General features: G+C 38.1%; 1 protein-coding gene across 7 annotated transcripts in view; it reads right to left on the reverse strand.

Moving 5' to 3' along the window:
- The window catches only part of rbms3 (RNA binding motif, single stranded interacting protein), a 296,873-nt gene that overhangs the window by 234,266 nt on the left and 42,106 nt on the right, over positions 1-20,501 (reverse strand). The window contains exon 1 of one of the 7 annotated variants that reach the window (XM_058047019.1): positions 12,957-14,120. The exons of 5 other annotated variants lie outside the window; for them this stretch is intronic. In XM_058047019.1, the coding sequence (XP_057903002.1) occupies positions 12,957-13,031 (75 nt within the window). In that variant the 5' untranslated portion in view covers positions 13,032-14,120. Of the gene's footprint in view, positions 1-12,956; positions 14,121-20,501 lie in introns of those variants that run through there. One more of the 7 variants, XM_058047018.1, reaches the window with a different exon arrangement.

Genomic DNA, 20,501 nt, shown 5'->3' on the forward strand with positions numbered 1-20,501 from the left:
ATCAGCCAGAAGGCTTAACTCCTCAAGGCATGTTTGTATGCGTGGGGGGGGGGGCAGATGCTTCCATATCTCCCAGAGTGAGAGAGCGTACTTACAGGGGAGGGCCAATACTATAAGATAAGTGCAGATATGAATTATGACATCTAAATTATTCAGATCTAGCCAAGCTCACGGAGCGTGCGTTGGGGGGGGTTGAGTGTCAGTCCCCTCTAGTGAACTCCGTGAACTTGACAGGGGTCCCGCCCTTCCTCACTTTAAGCCCCCCCCCCCACCATTTTTCTCTACTTTATCTCTGTCATGTTTCCTCTCAGGCTATTATGTATGGTCATGATAGCGCTCATGTTGGAGTGGAAGGGAACAAACGTTCTCAAAATCACTTTGGGGCATGGCGGTCTGAGAGCACAGGCCCGCTAACCGAGAAAGCAAGGTTTATCAGAACGCGCTTGTTACAACCCGCAAATGTAATAACTGCCCACAAACGTAATACAAATCTGCAGCTTTGAATGTAATAATCCCGCAAATGTAATAAAATTTGCCTACTGCAAACATAATACTGAGTTTCCTGCAAATGTAATAGCTATTAAATTTGCAGGAAATGATTACATGTGTGGGAAAGTGAAAATCTGTAAATGTAATAAAAATTAAAAAATATAAAACAAAAAAACTCCAACTTTAACTATATTAGGAAAGCAGGAAGTGAACAAATGTAACAGTTAAAAATAAAAATTAAATTGAAAAATAAAAACAAATCAAAAATACAAAATTAAAAAATATAAAACATAAACAAAACCAAAAAACTCCAACTTTAACTATATTAGGAAAGCAGGAAGTGAACAAATGTAACAGTTAAAAATAAAAATGTAATTAAAAAATCCAAAAAAATCAAAAATACAAAATTAAAAAACATAAAACAAAAAACAAAACCAAAAAAAACAACTTTAACTATATTAGGAAAGCAGGAAGTGAACAAATGTAAGTTACTGCTTGTAAAAGTACCAGATGGAGGGGTAGGATTTAATAAGCTTTGCTTCTTCCTACTCCTTTTGGACATGTGGAACTGTGAACTGATTATGGGATGCATTCAATTGTAATCTGATGCATGTTCAAATGAAATCAAACCATTACCATTACCAATTAACATAGCATGTTTTTGGAATGTGTGAGGAAATGGGAGTACAAATAAAAATAAATTAAAAACATAGTGAAAATAAAAATAAAATTAAATTTTTTAAATTAAAAAAAATAATAATTAAATTTTTTTTAATTTTTTTTTAAATTTTAAAAATGAAACAAAAACAAAAAAAACAACTTAAACTATATTAGGAAAGCAGGAAGTGAACAAATGTAACAGTTCTTCCTACTCCTTTTGGACATGTGGAACTGTGAACTGATTATGGGATGCATTCAATTGTAATCTGATGCATGTTCAAACGAAATAAAACCATTACCATTACCAATTAACATAGCACCGCAACTCAATCAAAGTGACAGCAGACATCCCACAATGCATTGCTTCCCCATCTGCATTAGTGTGACAACATAAGTTTGGCACAACTGTCACTATGGTAACAATACAGCACACACACATTGACAACAGTCCTCATAATAAAGCCTCAGAGAGGCTTCCCGTTTTACAAATGACTATGGTTGACTGCTGTGGAGTCACGCAAGCATAGAAAAATAATATAATAGCGTAAAGTTAGCGCAGTCACAAGATCCATGTGCCGACTGTTTTTTGCGAGAGACTACAATCTGGAACTAAATAGATCAGCAGCCTCGTGTCCGTCCGTCCGTCTTCAGGAAGTCTGCAGAAATAAAACAGAGTTCCGAGACCTCTTTCAAAAAGGGAGTAACGTCTTAACGATAACACCAGATTTGTGGCGGCGAACGTAGTAGTCTCAATGTTTAGCCGCTGTGTTTATTCAGTGTTTTTTTTTTATTTTTTTTGCAGGAAGGTGGGCTAATGTCCGCTCGGTGATTAATTGCAGGCACAAAGTGCTGAGGACAGAGAAAGCTGCCCCCGAATGAGGCCAAGTGCGTCTCCTTACAAGGGTTTATTGCTTTATCGGCTGAATCCTAATGTGACCCTCTTTACCTACTGGCCCCCTCTGACAATTCCAGTACTTCCACAGCATCTGGAAAACACAGTCGACCCCTGGTTTAAATTGTCCAAAGCACGTTGGAGCTTCTTCTTCGTCAAGATCCACATCCACATTCTAACCATGCTAACCATGCGCACCCATAACTGGTTCTACCATATCTTACTTATTGTGTGGAAATATGGGCTAATAACTATAAAAGCAATCTTCACTTGCTGAATGTACTGCAAAAAAGGCCAGTAAGGATAATTCAGAGAACACACCAACTCCTTATTTCTAAAATCACAAATACTCAAACTCACTGATATAGTTCATCTTCAAACAGCTAAAATAATGCATAAGGCTAAAAATAACCAATTAGCTAAAAATGTCATCCAATACTCAAATTTTTATCGTAAAAAAATTAGTTTTCTTGAATTAAAATTAAAAATTAAAAATTAAAAATTAAAAATTAAAAATTAAAAATTAAAAATTAAAAATTAAAAATTAAAAATTAAAAATTAGGTCACGTACCGAAGTACGAGGTGATATGAGCATCCAATGACATAATGGGTACCATAATAAGTATCAATATAGTGATATATATAGCACATCATGACTGGTTCAAGACTCTTCATCCTTGTATTTAGCAAACATCAACTGTCGCTATCATCTTTATGCTATCTTCATCTTACTTATTGTGTGGAAATATGGGCTAATAACTATAAAAGCAATCTTCACTCGCTAAATGTACTGCAAAAAAGGCCAGTAAGGATAATTCAGAGAACATACTAACTCCTTATTTCTAAAATCACAAATACTTCAACTCGCTGATATAGTTCATCTTCAAACAGCTAAAATAATGCATAAGGCTAAAAAATAACCAATTAGCTAAAAAATGTCATCCAATACTTCTCTACAAGAGAGGAGAAATGTGATCTCAGGGAAGAAGTACATTTGAAACACTTCTATGCTAGGACTACGTTAAAAAGCCATAGCATTTCAGTATGTGGAATCAAACTATGGGATGGATTGAGTAAGGACCTCAAACAATGTTGACACTTACTATGGTACCCATTATGTCATTGGATGGTCATTTTAATTAAAATTTTAAAATTAAAATGTTGAATTAATTTTAAAAATTAATATGTTAAATTAAAAAAATTGAATTAAAAATTAAAATGTTCCATTTAAAAAATTTTTAAATTAAAATGTTCCATTTAAATTTTTTTAAATTAAAATGCTGAATTTAAAAAAAAAAAACTAAACTATATTAGGAAAGCAGGAAGTGAACAAATGTAACAGTTACTGATTGTAAAAGTACCAGATGGAGGGGTAGGATTTAATAAGCTTTGCTTCTTCCTACTCCTTTCGGACATGTGGAACTGTGAACTGATTATGGGATGCATTCAATTGTAATCTGATGCATGTTCAAATGAAATCAAACCATTATCATATCTTCCTGCTGCAAAGCATACTGGGTAGCTTACAGGACATCAGAGAAGAACAAAAATTGGCCATTCATTTTTACATTTCTTTTGTGCAAGAGGCAAAATAGGTGATGATGCAACTGCACACTAATGGATGTCACTTTCAAAGCCATGAGTCAAATCTATTTTTTTTGCTAGGTTACATGTTTATATACGTAGCTATAGAACGCGATATGCTGTGTGGATTGAAAGTTCACTAAAAATGTCCTTAAATGGCCAGTACTATGGTTTGTAGCATTGGGGGGTTGGGGGGGGGGGGGCAAGACTTTGCAAACTTAAGTACCTCTGATCATTTCCTGAGTGCTAATGATTGCAATAATATTACAAACCCCACATCCTTTACTCATGTACACATTATGGGTGTCTCAGTCAGTAAAAAAACGTGTGAAATTCAATTCCCTTCTCTCTTGACTTAAGGGGGCCTTTGACTGCATTTTTGCAAGGATATAGTGGGGGGGAAAAAAAAACAACATTCATAAAGTACATGAGGAGCCGTATGTCTGCAGAGGGCTTGTTATACATCTCTGCAGGCTGATAGAAACTTCCCTATACGGCACGAATCATCCCAATATGTCGACAGAAACGGAACATATGGCGGCTACACAAGCTGGCAGCTGTTGTTTTCGGGTCTGCAGATAAATAATGGATACAAGTCTTCCACAGGGGTCCTCAAGACGGCTAATCAGAGGCAGAACGCAGACAGGAAATTAGTGACTGTTTCTCAAACTCCCCGTCTCCGAACACTTTTCCGAAGGGCCCAAGGACAAAACAAAAAAAGGGCAATAACAATGAGTGTTTAGCATTTTTTTCAATGGTAATTCCACTATTCCTGAAAAGGAGTAGGAAGAAACAGATATTTAGTTCTACCACTTCTTAGCAATTTTCTCCGAGTACATCCATGCTAGGTTAATTAGCGACTCCAAATTGTCACATAGGTATGAATGAGAGTGTGAATGGTTGTTTGTCTATATGTGCCCTGTGATTGGCTGGCCACCAGTCCAGGGTCAGCTGGGATAGGCTCCAGCTGGTACTTTTACAATCAGTAACTGTTACATTTGTTCACTTCCTGCTTTCCTAAAAATGTTTTTTTTATTTTTATCCTAAAAATTAAGTAATTTTAATAATGTACCAAAGTACGAGGTGATATGACCATACAATAAATTAAAGTCTTTTGAAGTCAACATTTTCATTTTTGGAACGTTAGGTTGCGGAAAACAACGCTATGAGAATATAATAAAAATATTAAGTCGTAATTATGGTAAAAGGCTGCACGGTGGAGGAGTGGTTAGCACGCAGGCCTCACAGCTAGGAGACCCGAGTTTAATTCCACCTTCGGCCATCTCTGTGTGGAGTTTGCATGTTCTCCCGGTGCATGCGTGGGTTTTCGCCATGTTTATATTTCCAAAAAAAAAACACTAAACTCATCACACAGTAACTTAACACTCCAAAGGTGTACCTAAAAATATACAAAGAAGTACCAATATGAGTTTTGAGGTTTCCCATTCTGCATTGGGTCTGAGCAAAGCAGTTCATTGGAGGACATGTGGCATAGAAAGTGGTTAGTGTGCAGGCCACACAGCTAGGAGACCCGAGTTCAATTCCACCTTCGGTCATCTCTGTGTGGAGTTTGCATGTTCTCCCCGTGTATGTGTGGGTTTTTTTCCCCGGGTACTCTGGTTTCCTCCCACATTCCCAAAAAAAACATGCTAGGTTAATTAGCGACTCTGTAATTGTCACATAGGTATGAATGTGAGTGTGAATGGTTGTTTGTCTATATGTGCCCCTGTGATTGGCTGGCCACCAGTCCACAGGGTGTACCCCGCCTCTCTCGCCAGTTTGAAGACAGCTGGGATAGGCTCCAGCACCCCGCGTGACTCTAGCGAGGATAAGCGGCATAAAAACATGGATGTTTATGTGCTACTAATTACCGTTGAAGAATGATCATCTCTCCTCCAATTAGAGTTTGTCACGCCTCGGGGTTGGCTTTCTGTTTATCCTCCTCAATCCATTAGGTCTGCTTTGTGGCTGCAGCGGCTCGGCTTTCTCTGCTTAAAAAAATAAAAAATAAAAAAAAAGTGTCCTTGCTATCCAATTCATGCCGCCTACCTGACCCACTGACTGTTTTTTTTCCCCATACACTGACTAATACGCACGTTTGGGGGCCCTCAGAGCTCGGAGCACATGAAAAGTCGACCAAAAGGAACGACTGGGGTAAAAATCTAAGAAGAGGGGGGGGTTTGAGTCATTTAACTCAAATAAAGCCAGGAGAAAAGCCTGTTTGCTGACGGTAATCCTCCACTTGCTCGACAAGGCTTCACAAGGTTCATCTGCTGCACTAAATTGGTGCACGTAGCCTTATTTGTGTAGGAGCTCATTGTGCCTGGATGAGAGGGGGGTGGGGGTGGGGTGAGGCGATGTAGGGTGGGGGGGGGGGGGGGGGTCTGGTAGGACTGGCAGCTATTCAAGCGCTCATGCCTATTTGCTTATCCTCATTCATGGCAGAATTGGCTTTTTTCCGGAAACCGGTTTTTCAAGCTACGCGTGACACCGTGGTTTTTATTGAGCTTGCCACAACAGTTACGGGGGGGGGGGGGGGGGGGGTAAATGTTGCAGGCGGTATATGAGGACTACGTTAAAAAGCCATCACCTCGTACTTTGGTACGTGACCAAAAATAAAAATAAAAATTTCAATTTCACATTACATTTAAACATTAAATTTAAATTAAAAACACTTAAATTATATATATTATATAATATATTAATTATATTTAAATTTTCATCCTAATATAATTTATTTTTTTTAAAATTTAAATTAAAAAAACATTATATAATTTTAATAACATAATATAATTTTATTCATATAATACAAAAAAAAAACTTTAACGATATTAGGAAAGCAGGAAGTGAACAAATGTAAAAGTACCAGATGGAGGGGTAGGGGGTATATGTGCCCTGTGATTGGCTGGCCACTTTTTTTATTTTAAAATATTTTTTACACTTTAAGCCATTTTTATTTCAGTATATTTTTTTTGCACATTTTTTTTTACACTTTTGATATTTTCATTATTTTTTTTACATTTTTTCCCAATTTTTTTTATTGTATTTTTAAATTGTATATCCAAAGTGCTTTTTAAAGAAATTAATTAAGACATTTGGTGAAAAAGAATGATGAATGCATACAAATAATGCATAAATTCAAATGAAACATTAAAATTGCAATACATTGCCGATATGTGCCCTGTGATTGGCTGGCCACTTTTTTTATTTTTAAACATTTTTACACCAGTGCACCCCGCCTCTCGCCTGAAGACAGCTGGGATAGGCTCCAGCACCCCCATTCCCCACAACCCTCGTGAGGATAAGCGGTAGAAAATGAATTTATGTATTAACGCTGACAAACAGGCGGCATGATACAAATCAGTGCACTCACTAAGTGCACTCGATACTTTCAGTTGTCCCAGGCATAAAAGTGAACAAATAAACTCAAAACAACGCTAGTCTCAGAAAAATAAATGTTGCAGACCAAAGAATTTTTGCCCAAAAAGTGCATGAATTGATCAAACTCACGAGTGTACGAGGGATCCACCGTGCAGACTTTGCTAGGATATTTATCTGCAGAGCGGTCTCGTGCTTTGTCACAGCGTCATACTGGCAACCCAGCGTACAAAAGCATCCCTGTTCCAGCTTTGAAAAAAAAAAAAAAAAAGGTAATTCTCCTCAAAGTACACACTGCAGCCACTTATTAAAAATGCAGGGGTAATTATCCCAGCTGACCCCGAGTCGGTTAGCGCGACTGAAAATAAGCTCCCCATCTCCTGCCGGAATGTTGCCACACAACCTGAGCATTCACGCCTGAAAGTAGGACAGCAGACTATTGTTTACTTGCACTGAAAAAATGTTTTTTTTTTGTTTATTTTGGGAGGAAATACATGCAAACATCCTAATTACGTTGTGATCGTATGTGACTGGGAATTCCAATGCATGTATTCCGTAAATTTAATACCTGAGCACACCTGAAATTTAAAGAAATAAAAATATTTAGGACATATATAAGCCGCGGTTGTCCATGCTGTAATATGAGGTATTGATAGAAAACACTATAAACCTTGCAATCGTACCGAAACGGTGTTCCTAGTATCACTTGGTGGTTCCAACGCGAGTTGGTTTTTTTTGTTCCCCCGCACTTTTTCACATTTTTCAATGGTCATTTAGTCGTGAACAACTTGATTTTTTTAAAGCCATTTTTATTACAGTATATTTTTTGCAAAAAATTTTTACACTTTGGATATTTTTTTTTTTTTTTACGTTTTATCCAAAATTTATTTTTTTTATTGTATTTTTAAATTGTAACTCCAAAGTGCTTTTTTAGAGGAATTAAGACATTTGGTCAAGAAGAATGAAGAATAGATAAATTAACATAAAATTTTCCCCGGACTTTTTCACATTTTTCAATGGACACTTAGTCATGAAGCACTTTATTTTTAAATATTTTTACACTTTAATCCATTTTTATTTCAGTATAATTTTTTTTGCACATTTTTTATGAACACTTGATATTTTCATTATTTTTTAAATTTTATCCAAAATGTTTTGTTTTTTTTAATCATATTTTAAAATTGTATGTCCAAAGTGCCTTTTTTTTTAAAGAAGAATTAAGACATTTGGTCAAGAAGAATGAAGACTGCATACAAATGCATAAATTAAAATCAAACATTAAATTTTCCCCGCACTTTTTCACATTTTCCAATGGACATTTAGTCATGAAGCACTTTATTTTTAAATATTTTTACACTTTAAGCCATTTTTATTACAATATATTTTTTGCAAATTTTTTTTACACTTTGATATTTTCTTTATTTTTTTGTTTTATCCAAAATGTATTTTTCTTAATTGTTTTTTTTTTTTTTTAAACTGTAGGTCCAAAGTGCTTTTTTTTTTTAGAAGAATTAAGACATTTGGTCAAGAAGAATGACGAATGCATACAAATGTATAAATTAAAATGAAACATTAAATTTTCCCCGCACTTTTTCACATTTTCCAATGGACATTTAGTCGTGAAGCACTTTTTTTTATTTTTAAATATTTTTACATTTTAAGCCATTTTTATTTCAGTATTTTTGGGGATTTTTTTTTAACACTTGATATTTTCATTTTTTTCTTTTACATTTTATCCAAAATGTATTTTATTTTTAATCGTATATTTAAAAATTGTATGTCCAAAGTGCTTTTTAGAGGAATTAATTAAGACATTAGGTGAAGAACAACAACAAATGCATACAAATAATGCATACATTAAAATGAAACATTAAAATTGCAATAAATTGTCTATATGTGCCCTGTGATTGGCTAGCCACTTTTTTTATTTTTAAATATTTTTTTACACCAGTGTATCAGTGTACCCCCCCTCTTGCCTGAAGACAGCTGGGATAGGCTCCAGCACCCCCCCTGCGACCCTCATGAGGATAAGCAGTACAAAACGAATTAATGAATGAATACTGACAGGCGCAATGATACAAATCAGTGCACTTACTAAGTGCACTCAGATGCAAAGCAAGGCATTAAAAAAAATAGTGAATCAGCAGCAAAGCGGCGAGATAGGAATACAACCTATATCAGCATCGGGAATAAAGTGCTGGACAATATCAATATTCCGATATCAGTAAAGCCAATATCGAGCATCTCTAGTCCAAGTATAAACCTTGCCATGATTCTAACTATAGTCGAGTTGTGTTAAGTTTAAAAAAAAAATATATATATATAAAAAAAATGGATTGTATGGAGTGTACCCGCCATCAAATCCCTGCTAATGATTATAAACGAATGTAAGACTCCTCTCCTCTGTCCTACACTCCTTGCCTCCTTTCCTCATCCCCTTTATCCCTCAAATCAACCTATAAGCGGCTATACCAGCCACCCAAAGAAATGATTATCAATGTCAGTGTGGTGATTTACAGTATAAATAGAAATATATGCTTTCCTTGCCACCCCCCCACACCCCACCCCAACCCCCCCTCGCCGCTATTCGTCTTGTTTGCATGGCACACGACCCCAGCAGCTCACTCAAGGATAAATCAATCGCTGACTGTGGCAAGATCGGATCTGCACTGACCTTGGGAGTGAACTGCAGCACAGGCAGAGGAGGCAAGAGTGGGTGGGGTTGAGGGGGGGGGGGTAGGGATCCTGTTGCAATAGTGCAAGAAGGCAGAATAGATGAGGGAGGGGGGGGAGGGAGAAATGAGTGTAAAGGAGGGAGGTGAGATTGAAGGGGGCATACCCTGACAGAGGCCACCGTGATGAGCGACTCGGGGATAGGAGATCGAGGTGGAGGGGTCGCGGGGGGGGGGGGATGATGGAAGGAGCAGGGCAGGAAGAGGGAAGTCATATGGCAGCAGCACAAATGTATTAAACTATAAATCAGAGGGGGGAGCGCTTGGTTAAATGCCAGGTGGGGCGGCAGCCAGGGTCCACCCTTGTGGAGCTCACATCGCTTTGCTTATCTTACCGGATTCAAAATGCAAAAACCTTTATTTAAAAATAATGCACATCGAAACAGATGGCGTTTTTTTTTTTTTTCTCCACTTTCCTTAAAATTCAAACAAATGATCCAAAAAAAAAAAAAAAAATCTGCCAGGCTATATTTATAACTTTCCCGCTTTGGACATATTTGGGTCATTCCACAAAGCATATTGAAGTTCAAAAGCACCGGTTTTATTATTCATATTGACAGATCTTAAAATATCATAAACTCACTAAAAAAAAAAAAACGACAAATAAACACACGCAGGCCTCACAGCTAGGAGACCCGAGTTCAATTCCACCCTCGGCACATCTCTGTGTGGAGTTTACATGTTCCCCCCGTGCATGCGTGGGTTTTCTCCCGGTACTCCGGTTTCCTCCCACATTCCAAAAAACATGCTAGGTTAATTGGCGACTCCAAATTGTCCATAAAAAACTCAATTTGTTGTTTTTTTTTGGTAATATTACAACTTTGAAAGTTCGATTACACCGTCTGCATGTGCGTGCGCAGGTTTACACCGGGTAAAAAACATGCGAGGTTAATTGGCGACTCCAAATTGTCCATTAAAAAAAAAATCTATTTGTTGTTTTTTTGGGGGGGGATAATATTACAACTTTGAAAGTTCGATTACACCGGCTGCCTGTGCATGCGCAGGTTTACACCGGGTAAAAAACATGCTAAGTTAATTGGTGACTCCAAATCGTCCATAGGTATGAATGTGAGTGTGAATGGTTGTTTGTCTATGTGCCCTGTGATTGGCTGGCGACTGGTCCAGGGTGTACCCCGCGCCTCTTGCCCCAAGACAGCTGGGATAGGCTCCAGCACCCCCGCGACCCTTGTGAGGAAAAAGCGGTAGAAAATGAATGAATGAATGACAACTTTGAAAGTTCGATTACACCGTCTGCCTGTGCAGGTTTACACCGGGTAAAAAAACATGCTAGGTTAATTGGCGACTCCAAATTGTCCATTAAAAAAAAAAAAACTCCATTTGTTTTTTTGGGGGGGGGATAATATTACAACTTTGAAAGTTTGATTACACCGTCTGCTGTGCGTGCGCGGGTTTACACCGGGTAAAAAACATGCATGTTCGGTTAATTGGCGACTCCAAATTGTCCATAGGTATGAATGTGAGTGTGAATGGTTGTTTGTCTATATGTGCCCTGTGATTGGCTGGCCACCAGTCCAGGGTGTACCCCGCGCCTCTTGCCCCAAGACAGCTGGGATAGGCTCCAGCACCCCATGCGACCCTCGTGAGGATAAGCGGTAGAAAATGAATGAAAATGATAAATCCAACCAGTCTTGGGTGTACCTTGCCTGTTACTCGAAGCCAGCTGGGATAGGCTCCAGCATACACCACGACACTGAAGCTGAATAAAGACATTAACTAATATGAACAATTGTCAGAATTATCACAGCAAAACCAAACATATTTTACGTGCACTTCACTCGCCATGATTGGTTGATAATGAGGAAGTATTCTGTGACCACTGAGGACACCGCTACTGCAAAATGTGTGTGGGGGCGTTTGAACCCAGCACTGCTGTCAGTGTATTAAGTTGGCCAATAAAAAAGCGTCAGACTCAAGTTTTCCTTTCTCAAGACGGTTCCTGCCCGATATCACCTTCAAAGCCAATTAATTTAGCACCAGTGACTATTAACATCGGCACCGGTGGTATTATGGAACAAAGTTTGAGTCCCCATCCCGACACACAGACCTGGCCTCCCATCTCAAAGGCACTAATACGACTGATATGAAGCAAATACAGTATACACTACAGAAAAAAAACAAAAACTGTCCAATCCAGTGGTTTAGGAACTCAGATAGGTCGCGCAAGGCCAAAAATACATAAGTAGGTAAAAAAAAAAAATACATAAGTTGCTCTGGAGTATAAGTCTCACAAGGCCAAAAATGCATAATTAGGGGAGAGAAAAAAAACATACATAAGTCACACTGGAGTATAAGTCATGCAAGGCCAAAATTGCAAAAAAAAAAAACCTACATAAGTCACACTGGAGTATAAGTCGCAGAGGGTCAAAAATGCGTAATTAGGTAAAAAAAAATTAAAAAAAAACAAGTCGGACTGGAGTATAAGTCGCACAAGGCCAAAAATGCATAATTAGGGGAAAAAAAAACATACATAAATAACACTGGAGTATAAGTCGCACAAGGCCAAAAATGCATAATTAGGTAAAAAAAAAAAAAAAAAAACATACATAAGTCGGACTGAGTATAAGTCGCACAGGGTCAAAAATGCATTATGTAAAAATAAACCTACATAAGTCACACAGGGTCACAAATGCATAATTAGGTTAAAAAAAAAAAACCTACATAAGTCACACTAGAGTATAAGTAGCACAGCGTCAAAAATGCATAATTAGGTAAAAAAACATACATAAGTCGGACTGGAGTATAAGTCGACCAAGGCCAAAAATGCATAATTATGTCAAAAAACCCTACATAAGTCGCACCGGAGTATAAGTCGCACTTGTTGCGGGTGGCAGCAAGTCCGTTACTATGTAAGAAACCTGGACTACCGATGGTCTTATCAGTTCTATCCATGCCTGAGAGACTCATTGGTCTGAACTGGATGAATGATGGATGAAGGCTATTTCGGTTTTGCTCCCGGTAAAAAAGTTCCGAAGGCTGACCAAACAGATCACACTATCTAGCCTTGACCCCCCCACCCCACACACACACAAACACACACTCGAAATCAACCCAAGTCCAGAGGTACGTGTCCTGTGAAAGCATCCCAACCAAGGCCAGCTGTCCACTCAAGGATGAGACGAGGATGAAGTGGGTGTGTTGGAGGCTGAGAGGGAGGGTGGGGTTGGGAGTGGGAGTGGGAGTGTGGGTGTAGAGTGGCATACCTTAGTCTGAAGATAATTGGGGTAATAGTAGGTGTACTGAGGGTACATTGGTTGCTGCTCCAATCGCTTGCCCATGTAGATGGAAATCCTTTAGCACTGAGGCAGGGAATAGTGACACAGGGACGGATGGGATATAAGCTTATAAAGAATTCCTTTTTCTGTCTGGTCCACCGGAAGGGATGCCGGGTTTATGTCCTGCGGAACAGCCGGGAAAAAAAAAAAAAAAGGATGAGACCGGAAAACGTCTTTCAGGCGTGTGCCGCTTTGATGAATGGAAATATTCCCTTAAGAACTTGATCCGAGAGTAGAGCGCTTGGATATCGGATAAGTTGTCATAAACCGGGAAGTAAAAAAGGATGCACAGAGAAGCCGGCGGTCCTTGGAATGTTTGGAAAAAATGGGTGAGGAAAAGGAGGAAGAAGAAGAAGAAGAAGAAGGGAAGGGATGGCAAAGGAACACAGACGAGGACACTGTGGGTTCACTTTCACTATTCCGGCTATTCCCACTTTTCCCTTTTGCTTTAATGGACCTCCCTTTTCACGCACACACACACAAACACACACACACGCACACACACCGATTCAGGCTCTCGCTCCGTTCCACTCTCTCTCTTTTCCCTGTACTTTGATCCGATGTCCTGTATGACAGAAGGGAAGATATCCTCAGCACCGACTAGCGACAGATGAACGCACCACAACCGGAGATTTTTCCGGAATTGTTCTCGTTTTCCAAAAAAAAAAAAAAAAAAAGGTGAATGCAGCACCAATTGGTATTTCCAGGAATTGGTTAGTCCAGTCAAGTGGATTTCATCAAGAAGTCAAGTGGATAAAAGCAACGAGCGCCTTTTCGTCTGCGATTCCTTCCTCTTCCTGCTTTTGGGAATACTGTATAATGTGTTCCTTATTTCTTCCTTTCTAAAGCAGCCCGCCTCGTTCTCTTTGCTTCTGTCACACAGTTGTTCTCCGGTTTCCTCGCCTTCTCTCTCTCTCTCTCTCTCTTTCTCCCTCTCTCTCTTTCTCATTCCTTCCCCTTCACACTGACAGGGCAGTAAACGGGGGCTCGTCCGAGGCTTTGCGAACAGAGAGTGCCGCCTCCTTTCTTCAGCCCAGCTGGTAGGAGGGTCTTAAAGCAGGCGAGCAGACATAGACCAGTGGGTTGCAGCGTTTTTTTTTAGTTTTTTTTTTCCCCCCACACACACACAACATGGGAGAAACGCACGGAGGGAGAGGGAGAAGCGGCGACAGAGCGAGCAGTCGATTCCCCCTACCGGCTGCAAAATGAAGCTACCGCCTTGAAGACAATGAGTCATCAGATAGTTTGATTAAAAAGTAGGTTGATGATACTATCGCTCGCTAAATGTACTGCAAAAAAAAAAAAAAAAAAAAGGTCAGTAAGGATAATTCATAATGCCGCCTCCAGAGAACATAACTCCTTATTTCTAAAATCACAAATACTTCAACTTGCTGATATAGTTCATCTTCAAAAACAGCTAAAATAATGCATAAGGCTAAAAATAACCAATTAGCTAAAAATGTCATCCAATACTTCTAGTACTACCAATACTACAATACTACAAGTCATGATGAGCCATATATATCATTATACTGACACTTAATATGGTACCCATTATGTCATTGGATAGTCATATCACCTCATACTTCAGTACGTGACTAAAATTACAATTTAAATAATTAAAATTAATTAAAAATAAATAAAAAAATTACTTAATTTTTTAGGATAAAAATAAAACAAAAAAAAACTTGAACTATGTTGGGAAAGCAGGAAGTGAACAAATGTAACAGTTACTGATTGTAAAAGTACTACAATACTACCAGTCATAATGTGCTATATATATATATACTATATATACTATCACTATATTGACAGTTACTATGGTACCCATTATGTGGAACGTGACAAAAATAAAATTAAAAAATAATAAAAAACAAAAAAAAATTTAAATAAATCCAATCACCTTAAAAATGTCATCCAATACTACCAGTCATAATGTGATATATATCAATATATCGACAGTTACTATGGTACCCATTATGTCATTGTATAGTCATATCACTTTGTGCTTTGGAACGTGACAAAAATAAAATACAAAAATAATTAAAAAAAACAAAAATAAAATAAATAAAATAAATAATTAAAAATAATTCATAAAATAAATGCTAAAATTGTGTGTGTTTGTTGATCGGTTGACTGGAGAGCCCGAGCACCCCCGACACACACTCCCTCACCCCTGAAAATGCTGAAAATTCTATTTAGCGATATTAAATATTGTGAAAATTCACTTCCAAAACATTTAGTTTGTAGTGGTAGGTTACCGGGACATAATTCACCACGGAACGAACGATAGGGGAGGGGTTGCCACCTGGAGGGGTGGGCGCAAGGGAGGGGGGGGTTTCCGCTTCCTGTTGCGGTTGAGAGACGGGGCTTTCATGTCTTTACGTAGCAAAGAGTGCAAGTTAATGTTTGCAAGAAAAATAAAATGTTTCTCCCAAATTCGACACTCCGCCTCAGACTCCAGTTCTTCGGCGCTTCAAGTTCTATTTTTTTTTTTTTTTTTGTGAGAGCAAGCCAGCAGAACCCCAAAAACCGACACACGAAAGGGCCCTGGTGTGCAAGGTATGTGCAAACTAAATCAATACCTGTAGAGGAATCTGGATGACCAAAACAAAGCATTAAAAAAAAAAGGGGGGGGGGGAATATAATTATCTCATAGGCCACTTTTATTTGTACAGTAGAAATAAGGGCAGGTATTGATTCTGGCTTACCAGATTAATAGCTTTCGGATCAACTGGACACATAAATTGGGCATCTGGGTAAGGCAGACAAAGGCGGTGAGCGAGACAAAAGCCGAAAAAGACGGAGAAATGATGGCGTAGGAAATAGAAAATAAGCTGGATTTGAAGTTTAAACCTGAAAAAGCACATTAGAAAAGGTCTTTCAGTGATTAACAACAAAAAAATTGAGAAAAAAAAGTGATTCTGGCTGCGCCCCATCAGTTCAGTCGGTGTTGAGTTCAAGATTATGTAATAAAAAGGGTCACATTCAAAGTGGCTGGGAAATTGAAAGTACACTGCATGAAGGTGAAAAGCTTGGAGGGAATAAGATAGTTATTTTTGAAACATGAATTAAAGGGATCATGATATTTAAAAAAAGGGCTGCACGGTGGATGAGTGGATAGCGTGCAGACCTCACAGCAAGGAGACCCGAGTTCAATCCCACCCTCGGCCATCTCTGTGGGAGGAAACTGGAGTACCCGGCGAAAACCCATGCTTGCACGGGGAGAACATGCAAACTCCACACAGAGATCACCGAGAGTGGAATTGAACTCGGGTGTCATAGTTGTGAGGCCTGAGTGCTAACCACTCGCCGTGCACCCGCAATAATAGTTTAAATACCGTGGCAATCGTGAGTCACTGAGGAAGCTTTTTTTTGGCAGTGCTGGCAGTGCTAAATTCCTCACACAGCAACTTAATACTCCAAAGGTATATAATACAAATATACAAACATGTCCCGATATGACTCCAAAATAAAAAAATATTCATTCATTTTCTACCGCATATCCTCATGAGGGTCGCAGGGGGTGCTGGAGCCTATCCTCAGCCGTCTTCAGGCGAGAGGCGGGGTACACCCTGGACTGGTGGCCAGCCAATCACAGGGCACATATAGACAAACAACCATTCACACTCACATTCATACCTATGGACAATTTGGAGTCGCTAATTAACCTAGCATGTTTTTGGAATGTGGGAGGAAACCGGAGTACCCGGAGAAAACCCACGCATGCACGGGGAGAATATGCAAACTCCACACAGAGATGACCGAGAGTGGAATTGAACTTGGGTCTCCGAGCTGTGTGGCCTGCGCACTAACCACTTTCTATGCTGCATGTCCTCCAATGAACTGCTTTGCTCAGACACAATGCAGAATGGGAAACTTCAAAACTCAAATTGGTACTTCTTTGTATATTTTTAGGTACACCTTTGGAGTGTTAAGTTACTGTGTGATGAGTTTAGTATTTTTTGCAAGCATAAACATAGCTAAATAAACTAATAGACATGTTTTTGGAATGTGGGAGGAAACCGGAGTACCCGGAGAAAACCCACGCATGCACGGGGAGAACGTGCAAACTCCACACAGAAATGAATGAGGGTGGAATTGAACTCTGGTTTCCTAGCTGTGAGGTCTGCGCGCTAGCCACTCATACACCGTGCAGCCCACCTTCAGGTTTTAATTAACAGCAAAAAAATTATGCACAAATAAGGAATATTACTTTGCAGAAATTCACGTATAGTCAGGTCTGGAGCCAATTAACTAATTAATAAACAAGGGACTACCGTATTGTATAACTCCAAGTTCATAATTGCTGAAAAATGGCGGACTGATTGTGGTTCACCAACCCTGCAAGGAGACATTTGATAAACACCAGGCAGTTTTCCAACGAGTCATTATGGTCCATCACAACACAGACGAGAGCGATGCAGGCCTAATGGGAGAGGAAATATGAAACCGGACATGCATGGCTACAACCGACTCACAGGAGGCCATCGCTTCCCAATGAGGGTTGCTTGAGCAACAGACCTGCAAGAGCCAATTGCTAACAGTAGGACTGCATTACAGATGTGGGATGGATACCACAGTCTGTTCAATGACCGATTTCCTGATTAGCATGTTTGAAAGTAATGGTAATGGTTTGATTTTATTTGAAACATGCATCAGATTACAATTGAATGCATCCCATAATCAGTTCACAGTTCCACATGTCCAAAAAGGAGTAGGAAGAAGCAAAGCTTATTAAATCCTACCCCTCCATCTGGTACTTTTAAAATCAGTAACTGTTACATTTGTTCACTTCCTGCTTTCCTAATATAGTTTATTTTTTAATTTTTTTTATTTTTTTTATTTTTTTAAAATGTTTTTATTTTGACTACTATTTTTATTTGTACTTTTGTAAATTTTTAATAAAATAATTTTAATAAAAAATTAAATTTAAATTAAAATATAAATAAATTTAAAATTAAAATAAAATCACGTTCCGAAGTACAAGGTGATATGACCATACTATGACATAATGGGTAACATAATCGGTAACTATTACATTTGTTCACTTCCTGCTTTCCTCATATAATTTAAGTTTGGGGGGTTTTTTTGTAAATGTTTTTCAAGTTTTATATTTATCCTAAAAAATTGTTTTTTAAATTTAATTTTAGTCACGTTCCGAAGTACCAGGAGATATGGCCATACAATGACATAATGGGTAACATAATCGGTAACTATTACATTTGTTCACTTCCTGCTTTCCTCATAATTTAAGTTTGGGGTTTTTTTTGTTTAATTTTTTCTAGTTTTATATTTATCCTAAAAAAGTATGTTTTTTTAATTTAAATTTTAGTCACGTTCCGAAGTACGAGGTGATATGACCATACAATGACATAATGGGTACAATCGGTAACTATTACATTTGTTCACTTCCTGCTTTCCTAATGTAGTTTATTTTATTTTATTTTTTATTTTTTTTACGTACCAAAGTACGAGATGATATGAGCATCCAATGACATAATGGGTACCATAGTAACTGTCAATATAGTGATATGTATAGCAAAGTTGATTCCCAACGGATAAACACTACATTGAAAGTTCACCAAAACAGAAGAGCTAATGTTCGACATAAGGGTCAGTGACGTGTGTTGTTCAGAAATTACATTTTTAACATTAATAATACATACAATTAGCATTTTGCATTGCGGTTATGTTATGTAGCTGTTTAGCTCGTCGTTAGACTTTCAAAACCGCTGCCCTAAATAGTCTTGGAAGTTCCTGTCAGTTTGTGCTACTTTTCCCCCTCTTTGCGAATATAAAAATATTATGATCTGCTTTTGATGTGAATTAATGCGTCGCATAAACAGTGTCGGGAATATGTATGCGCACGCTCACTGTAACTGAGTGACCTCCATAAAACCAAGCATGGTTCTACCAGCTCTTTACAAACCAGAGGCGCTTGGAACAAACATAAAAGAATATAGAAAAATAAATACAATGACTATATCCTCTGTAATGGGGTGCATTGTTAACCAGACATATTTAACTGTGTTCTAAACAAGTCACAGAGGTGGGTAATCATAACTGGCATTAGTAGGATTTAATAAGCTTTGCTTCTTCCTACTCCTTTTGGACATGTGGAACTGTGAACTAATTATGGGATGCATTCAATTGTAATCTGATGCATGTTCAAATGAAATTAAACCATTACCATTACCAATTAACATAGCATGTTTTTGGAATGTGGGAGTAAACCGGAGTACAAATTAAAATAAATAAAAATAATAGTAGTAAAAATAAAAAATTAAAGAAAACAAAAACACAAAAACAACTTAAACTATGTTAGGAAAGCAGGAAGTGAACAAATGTAACAGTTACTGATTGTAAAAGTACCAGATGGAGGGGTAGGATTTAATAAGCTTTGCTTCTTCCTACTCCTTTTGGACATGTGGAACTGTGAACTGATTATGTGATGCATTCAATTGTCATCTGATGCATGTTCAAATGAAATTAAACCATTACCATTAATATTAGCATAGCATGTTTTTGGAAAGTGAGAGGAAACTGGAGTACAAATAAAAATAAATTAAAATAGTAAAAATAATTTTTTTTTTTAAATTTAAATTTTTATTAAAATATGAATATAAATTTATTTTTTTTAATAGCACAAAATAGTAAAAATAAAAACATTTAATGAAAAAAAAACTTAAACTATATTAGGAAAGCAGGAAGTGAACAAATGTACCAGTTACTGATTGCAAAAGTACCAGATGGAGGGGTAGGATTTAATAAGCTTTGCTTCTTCCTACTCCTTTTGGACATGTGGAACTGTGAACTGATTATGTGATGCATTCAATTGTAATCTGATGCACGTTCAAATGAAATTAAACTATTACCATTACTATGTATTTTTTGCCCATTACATCGAAACCTGCTAGCGTCGACATGAATCCGGCAATCCGAGTGATGTTGACTGTTCCCATTGACTATTTTCTTGATCTTTGGGAATTCCTCACTTTTTTTTTTTTTTTTAGGCGCCTGAAGGAAATGCCAGTGCGATAGCGCATGACTAGAGGGACGTTTTCACATGGTGGATGAATTGTAATTCAACAAACGTGTTCCACTCGTGAATCAGTCTGTGTGGTTGGGGTCGATGCCCCCCTCCCCCCCTTTACCCTTTCACCATTAACCCAATTACAACTGGAGCAAATTCTCTTCAATCACTATTCCTTGACTGTGTGTGATGTCAAGTACGGCCCTAGTTCAATGCACCTTCTCTGTTATTTGTCTTCTGGCCCTCGAATGAGGCTCAGAGGGAGGTTAGAGAGGAAGTGGAATTGAGTTATGCTCTATTTAGCATCCTGGAATATTTTGTCTGAGAACAATGCTCTCTCCTGCTTCAGCCGGCATATGAAAGCCAGCTAAGAGTTCCATATTTCCCAGGCTATAAGGCATCATGATCAATCCACATTTTTGCCAAGAAGGCTGTTA

The sequence above is a fragment of the Doryrhamphus excisus genome, chromosome 14 (assembly GCF_030265055.1).
Source record: "Doryrhamphus excisus isolate RoL2022-K1 chromosome 14, RoL_Dexc_1.0, whole genome shotgun sequence".
In the NCBI taxonomy this organism is placed as follows: domain Eukaryota; kingdom Metazoa; phylum Chordata; class Actinopteri; order Syngnathiformes; family Syngnathidae; genus Doryrhamphus; species Doryrhamphus excisus.